A 7,118-nucleotide genomic window follows, 5' to 3' on the forward strand; every position below is an offset into this window, starting at 1 on the left:
ATCTACAGTTTTCATTAACTTAAGCTAAAAAGGCACCTCTTGTGTAACAAGGCATAATGAACTTTTAAAAAAACACTTTGGCAATAAAAAAGGAGTTTAACATTAAATTCTGTGAGTTTGGTAACTGATCGGGTATTTGGAATTTTCTGATCACAAAAAAACCGTGAAAAATGCCTATTAGAAATAGTTTGATCTTAAGCTTTAAAGCAGTTGTAGGAACACCTATCCATAAGCATATATTGGACTGGACATTGGCTGAGGTAGAAGACTAAAGCACACCAGAAAAGGGAAGTGAAGGAGAAGATCCAACTGTGAAAGACTAAGTTAGTTTTTCTAAAAGAAGGAAACATCTATCAATCTTGTATTCAGTATCTTAGATCACTGGTTGACTCGTTCTCCACTGCACTTCATCAGTGGGTACGCTTTGTACATGAAAGATGTGAGTTCAGAGCAATGATGTGATGCAACTTATACTTTATTTCTAAAGCTTTCCATACAAACTACATTTTGCAAATTGCTTCACCACCACTACCTTTTTTCTCACATTTTTAAGCTTGGTGTTCAATGCATACAGTGAGTTCACAAAAGCACTCATGAAGTCACCAGTGCCCTGGTGAGGTTAGCACAGACACAAACAACAGAAGCTACAACTTGCTGAAAATCTGGCAGTAAGACAGTGGTAGTGTCAGGCATGGAACTTCATCATGCATGTTCCAGCCTCTTATACTTTTAGAAAAATAAATACTTTGTTTCTAACAACGCTCTAAATTATTTCATTACTTAATAGCAGATGTGCCTACCTCCATGTTAGACAGAGTAGAAATTAAAATGAAGAAAATAATAAATTATTGTGTGTGACCCTTGGCAGAATTTTCAAAAGCAGGCTCTTCCTAAAATGGGAGTTTTAACTTCATATGGTGAAGGGTTTAAAAAGTTGAGTTTTTGAAAATTTCATCTTATATGTCTTTTACAGAGCCATGATAAAAATACCAAGTGTAGTAAATCAGCTCTTAATATTGCAATCCATTTAAGTATCAGGAAAAATAAGTTGTTTTAATAATCAATTTAATAATTAAAATGCTGTTTCATACTTTTGATATCCTTAAGGGAGTTTCTGCATGTGTAGTTTAGAAACTTACTCCAGAAAAGCCTCACCCTGAAAAATTACGCTCTCAATCTCCAGCACTATTTCAGGGAGAGATTTTTCTAGACTGACAGTAATAAAGTTTTCTGGTGCACTAGGAGGCTCCAGAGTATCAAACTGAGACTTGAGTAGTTCAGGTGGCATAAAATGTCCTCTCCTCTTCTCCAGGCGGCCAGCAATGATGTCTGTAGGCCCATCCAAATGAACAAAGAGGATCTTCAGTGCTTCATTTTCTCCCGATTCCTCTGGCTGGTTGCTTGCAATTGCAAATGCTCCACTAAGTAACACATACCTATACATCTTCTTCAGTGCAGAACAGGCCAGAATTGCATCTTGTCCAAATGCGTCTTCTCTAGCAAAAGCAAACAAAACAAAACAAAACAAAAACCAAATCCATCCACACCTGGTATAACAATATGGCTCATTAGTTCTGCTGAACAAGGGAGACAAGCCCTGCATCCTTGGCAGTAGTGGCATTTCTTTGTTATTTTGAAAGGATTTTGAAATGAAATTTCCAATGCAGGTAAAGATGTGATTTGAAAGTGAGGTCAGGCTAGCCAGCCTCCTGGTAAAATCTCAGTTTTGGGGACCTTCTTTATTAGCCACTGTTCTTTCCTAAATTAAATTCAGTTCTAGCACAAAGAAGTGTCATGATCATTTCCTTAACTGCTGAGAACAGCAGCAACTGGAATATCCATACAAACTCCATCCATTATCTATAAAATTACTATACTAATCTGTTTAGACAGGAAGTGGCTACTGAACAGTACAAGGCTTTTTTCTTAAGTACGTGTGCAGGTATACTTCCAATACCTGTTTTTGTTGTCTCAGGTTTAACTGTAATGTTACCTTTTGTTTCCTGTAACCATAGTCATTGGCAGCACTGCATATATGCCCACTTCAAGTTAAACAAGGGATTGGATGCAGCTGAATTAATGTCTTGCACGTGTATTTTTTAATGGCAAGTTTCTTAAAATAAAGCAAGCATTAAACCATGGGTATGTCTGTTCCACTGAAAAGCAAATCCAGAATTAGTTGTCTCTATGAAGAGTGACTGAAATGCCTGTCTAAGAAAATACATTCTGTAATCAAATTAAAATTAGGTATAAACCTATTTAAAAATCATGCCGTGTACATCAGATTTTGGTTCACAGGGAAATAAGAACTTAGAATACCCACTATTATCACCTAGGTAAGCCAACGCCAGCCTTAGTTACTTACAAGTACTAGTAATTAAACATTGGCATTAGGCTCTTTTAAAGTATACTTGATTTTGCAAAGTTTCTGGAGCTGGGCAGTGGCCTTGGGCTAGCATGTAACATAAAGCAATGGATCCAGCATAACAACCCTGACAAATTTCTCAGTCAATTAACCTATGCTCCAATAAAGTATGCTCACCTGATTTACACAAGCAAGTAACAGCCACTGTGTAAAGCCAGGCTAAACAGTTCCTGCTCTCCCAGCATTTCCTCATTTGGGAGATGCTTCAGTCCCTTCGTTCACCTATGCGGCCCTTCGTTGGATGCTCTCCAGTATGTCCATGTCTCTCTTGTAATGGGGAGCCCAGAACTGGACACGGTGCTCCAGGTGTGGCCTCACCAGTGCTGAGGAGAGGGGACGGATCACCTCCCTCAACCTTCTGGCAATACTTTGTCTAATGCAGCCCAGGATATGGCTAGCCTGTCTTGCCAGAAGAGCACATTGCTGGCTCATGTTCAACTTGGATGTCCACCCCCCCCCCCCCCCCCCCCCCGCGCCCCAGTTCTTTTCTGCAAAGCTGCTTTCCAGCTGGGTGCCCCCCCCCCCCAGCTGTACTGGTTGTTCCTCCTGAGGGGCAGGACTTTGCACTCTCAAACTGCATGAGGTTCCTGCCAGCCCATTTCTACAGCCTGTCAAGGTCCCTCTGGATCAGCCACTCCTCCCAGTTTGGTGTCACCTGCAAACTTGCTGAGGGAACACTGCCCTATTATCCGGATCATTAATGAAGACGCTAAACAGGACTGGACCCAGTATTGACCCCTGGGGTACACCACTAGTTACTGGCCTCCAGCTACACTTCGTGCCACTGATCACCACCCTCTGCGCCTGGGTGTTCAGCCAGATTTTAATCCACCTGACTGCCTGCTCATCCAGCCCTTACTTCCATCAGCTTCTCTGTAAGGATCCTATGGCAGATGGTGTCAAGCAAACTTTACACTGTATCTTACTCAAACTAACAATATTTTACAAAGTTTTACCTTACTGTCAATATCCGTGTATTTTGTGGTTACATCCTTTGTAAGTAGCTAATGTCAGGCTTATTACTGAACTGCATCCTTGAAATTATTTTTACACAGACAGCAGAAAAGCAACTATCATTGGCAACAATTTTCCCAACACTATTATTCAGGGATTATCTCAGCCTCAGCAATTACCATGACAGCTTAGATCAGTGAAAACAGAATGGCTTTACTACCTGCAGAATGTTTTTACACTACTACAGACTTTTCTGCTTTGGAATGCAATGGGGAAAAATACTTTGGATGCTTTTGTTCGTCTTTAGCCCAAAGTCCTTAAAGCTAGATGTTCTCTTACCTCCTTAGTATATCATGCAGTGCACAAAGCCAGGGCATCCTGTCCTAGACAGAAAACAAGTTCGTTCAAAGTTATTTATGAAATTGATTTGAAACAATTGCTTCTAACATCTAACAGCATTTGACTAGACATGAAAGTTAGCATTAAGCTGTACAGCAAGTTCAGTTTTGATTCTCCTTCTTCCTAATGTAGATTTGCTACCACTGCCTGAAGGCTAACGAGAAGTGCTAGGCATATTATCAGGAAGGTGTTTTTAGTGGAATAGTACTTTTTGTATTACAGATACCTACAAGTATCTAATGGAAGTAATATATATCTATATGTAGCATGCACCTTGTAAACCTTTGAAGGACAGTCAACTTCTCTTTTGCTTCTATTACACAATTCAAATGTACAGCCTGAATTGTTATTTCTTTTTCCTTATATCTTGGCATACACACACAATTCTTTGGATCAAAGTTGAGGTTTTCAGGAACAGATAGATCTAAATTTAGTTATCTGCAATAACTTGATTATATCATTTGTATGTCAGTAGCAATCACAAATAAATGTAATCGTAGCCACAATTTTGCAACACTTTTGCTCAGTTAGGCAAACACAATGTGAGTGATTGATCCGCCTCTTATTATAATCTTATTTTAGGTTTTCAGCTCCCACAAACTTTTCTCATACCTATTGAGCACTAAACAATTGCTCCCATTTCATCTTTCAATTCTGTTACTGCTGGGTGAGCACAACAAAAGATAACGTGGACAAATAAATGCAACAATTTTTTGTTATTGCCATTACAGAATAACTTCCCACTGGCATTCATGGCAGCCCTCACAATTTTGCATCTCTGGTGTTTCAAAACAGATGCCTCCCTCTTGCTGGGCAACATACACCAATGGGTTAGTCATTCAATCGTGCAGTGCTGCTTTAGATGACATACAGGCTTATATGAACTTCCAACCACTAGCGAAAGATTAAAGTTTTTAGCAAGAATCTAGAATACTTTTTTTTCAGTCTATAGGGAGTGCTTTGAAGAACTCCCTAGTTCAACTTCATGTTTCTAGAGATTTCCCAGAAAAAGTTCAAGAGGTGTCATCTTGTAACTTTTCTAATTTGCTCAAGTCTCTGAATTCCTAAGTATTGTAACACTAAACATGATAATTTTTATCTGTTTAGGCTGAACCACAGGCTAGAGGAAAGGAAGCACATGTAAAGCAGGAGAGTATAAAACAGAAGATTGTGGAGCAATCACTGCAGTAACTGAAAGTGATGAAAAGTACTTCAGTCAGTAGAGACATTTGTCTGTCGTCATGTATTTAACATTACGAAGCAGCAGCACATAATCTAAAGCTGCAGCTCTGTATATTGATGCAGAGGGAGAGATTTCTGACAAATCCTGAATCAGCATCAAACCCCTTGTGAGCTACCAAGCACACTTTGATAAACTACTTTTTTAAGCAGAATCCTTTGTAACACAAGAAGCCTCCCCCTCTTACCAGCTGCAGACCTATAAATTCCGCCTATGCTTACAGTCAGCCTAGTCTACATAAAGCACAACCTACTTCAACACACCGTGCCAGAGGTTACAAAGATAAACGTGTCGGTGACTGTTCTTTCAGGGTTTATACAAGGTACCTCATCATTTAATGGTTTCCCCTCTTCCATCTTCTTTTTATTCTCGAGAGAATGATAATCGTCTGCATCGTAGAATTTCCACCCCAGCTAAGGAAAAAAAAAAAAAAAAAAAAATAGAATTATGGATCATTCGGCCAAACCAGGTGAGCTAAGAAGAATTTACGAAGACGACACCTACGAAATTAGGGGCCTGTTACACCACGGCATAAATCACCACTTACGTGGCGACGATTAGCAAAAAAAACCCTACAAAGTCAGCTTAGCAGCAGCAACACCTGACGCACGGCGGCACGAAGTTAAAGTCGGCGCCGGCTACTGGGCGCTGGGTGCCGACACCCCGCACCGCCAGCGCTGGGGGGACGGACGGACACGGGGGACGCGGGGGACACGGGCGGGCCGCGCTGCCGAACGGCGCTGGTGAACGCCGGCTGGGATGCCCGCCCGCCCGGCGGGAGGGAGGGAGGGAGACAGGGAGACCTCCCGCTGCCCAACGGGGAGCCTGACGCCGCCGTTACCTTCGCTGCCAGCCGCGACCCAACCGTCGTCCTGCGGGGAAGCACAAAGAGTCGGTTACAAGCCCCCGGCCGGCGGGCAGGGGGCCGAGACACCCCCCCCCCCCCCCGCCACCCGCACGGAGGGGCTCCGGCAACGCCGAGCCGCCGGCCCCGCCGGTACCTACTTCCCCGAGCCGCTCACACCCATCACCACCACCAGCACCATGGCGAGGAGGCCGGCCGCGCCGCGCCGGGCTGGGCTGGGCTGGGCTGGGCTGCTCCGCGCTACGCTGCCCGGCCCGCTCCCCTCCGCGCCGCTTTTCTCCTCTCCCGGCGCCCCGGCCCGGCCCCTCTGGCGCGGCGGGGCGGGACGGCACCCACGCGGGAGGCGTGTTGTGGCCCGGCGGCGGGGAGGGCCTGCGGGGCGGCCGGCCCCGGGGCGGGGAAGCGCCTGCCCCTGCCCCTGCCCCGGCGCCGCGGCCCCGCCTGCCCCCCGCCGTCCCCTGCCATCCCCCGCTTCCGCGGGAGGGCGGCGCGGGCGCGCCGTGTGTCCCGCTCTCTTTTCCCGCCGCGCCGGAGCCACCTCGTGGGTGCCCAGCTCCGCTTCGCCTGTGGCTTCCCCGTCGGGGCGGGCGTTTCTGCCCGAGCGGTCCCCAGCGCCGTCGGCGTTCGCTGTCTGCGGCCTCGCTGACACGGGACGGGTCGTAGGAATAGTAGTTAAAGCCTGCGTTCATGCCTGCCGGGCACTGCTGTACCCCTTGCTCATAAAGGTCTGCCGTTCAAATGGAATTAACCCATTAGCCATGCCGCGGCTAGCTCTGTTTCAGTATTTTTATTTATTTTTTTTATACAAGTATTAATCGAGTCATATTTTTAAATTGCGGAAATGCTGTCGGACACCGAGCGTTCCTGCTGTTGGCTTCCACGCACGCCCTGCCGAGCATGGGGGGGGTGGGGTGTGTGTGTGGGGGTGGGGGTGTGTGTGTGGGGGGGTGTGTGTGGGGGGTGTTTTGCTGCGCGGGGAGGACACGCAGGGGTGCTGCCGCTCAGCGCCCATGAAAAGTTTTTGGTCTGCGCAGGGGAGCAGCGTTTGCCATGCCCGGGAGAGCTGCTCCCCCCGGTGGCTGGCTGCGGGAGAGGATGCGGCGCGCCCAGCTTCCGCGCCGGGCAAGAAAAAAAAGACTGCCGGTGTTCGTAGGCGATAGTTATTTTGCCATATAACCCGGGAAAACCCGTGGCGTTCGCCTTGTGTGTTTCGCTTGTGTTCAGATTCCTCTCTT

At 45.9% G+C, this 7,118-nt stretch overlaps 1 protein-coding gene across 1 annotated transcript; it reads right to left on the reverse strand.

The window, feature by feature from the left end:
• Positions 1-459: 459 nt before the first annotated feature.
• IDNK (IDNK gluconokinase) lies at positions 460-6,174 on the reverse strand. The gene is made up of 5 exons (XM_030004344.2): positions 6,024-6,174; positions 5,860-5,890; positions 5,345-5,431; positions 3,719-3,762; positions 460-1,496 (listed from the first exon to the last, which is right to left on the reverse strand). Exons 1-5 carry the CDS (start codon positions 6,062-6,064, stop codon positions 1,136-1,138), a joined length of 564 nt encoding a protein of 187 aa, XP_029860204.1. The 5' UTR covers positions 6,065-6,174; the 3' UTR covers positions 460-1,135.
• Between the last annotated feature and the right edge of the window lie 944 nt (positions 6,175-7,118).

The sequence above is a fragment of the Aquila chrysaetos genome, chromosome Z (assembly GCF_900496995.4).
Source record: "Aquila chrysaetos chrysaetos chromosome Z, bAquChr1.4, whole genome shotgun sequence".
Lineage (NCBI taxonomy): Eukaryota > Metazoa > Chordata > Aves > Accipitriformes > Accipitridae > Aquila > Aquila chrysaetos.

Excerpts from the sequence above, each read along its gene's own strand:
- IDNK (XM_030004344.2), bottom strand. The coding sequence starts at position 6,064 with ATGGTGCTGGTGGTGGTGATGGGTGTGAGCGGCTCGGGGAA. Across the intron at positions 5,891-6,023 it reads GGTGTGAGCGGCTCGGGGAA|GACGACGGTTGGGTCGCGGC; the intron begins GTAGGTACCGGC and ends GCTTCCCCGCAG. Across the intron at positions 1,497-3,718 it reads CTGCATGATATACTAAGGAG|AGAAGACGCATTTGGACAAG; the intron begins GTAAGAGAACAT and ends TGCTTTTGCTAG.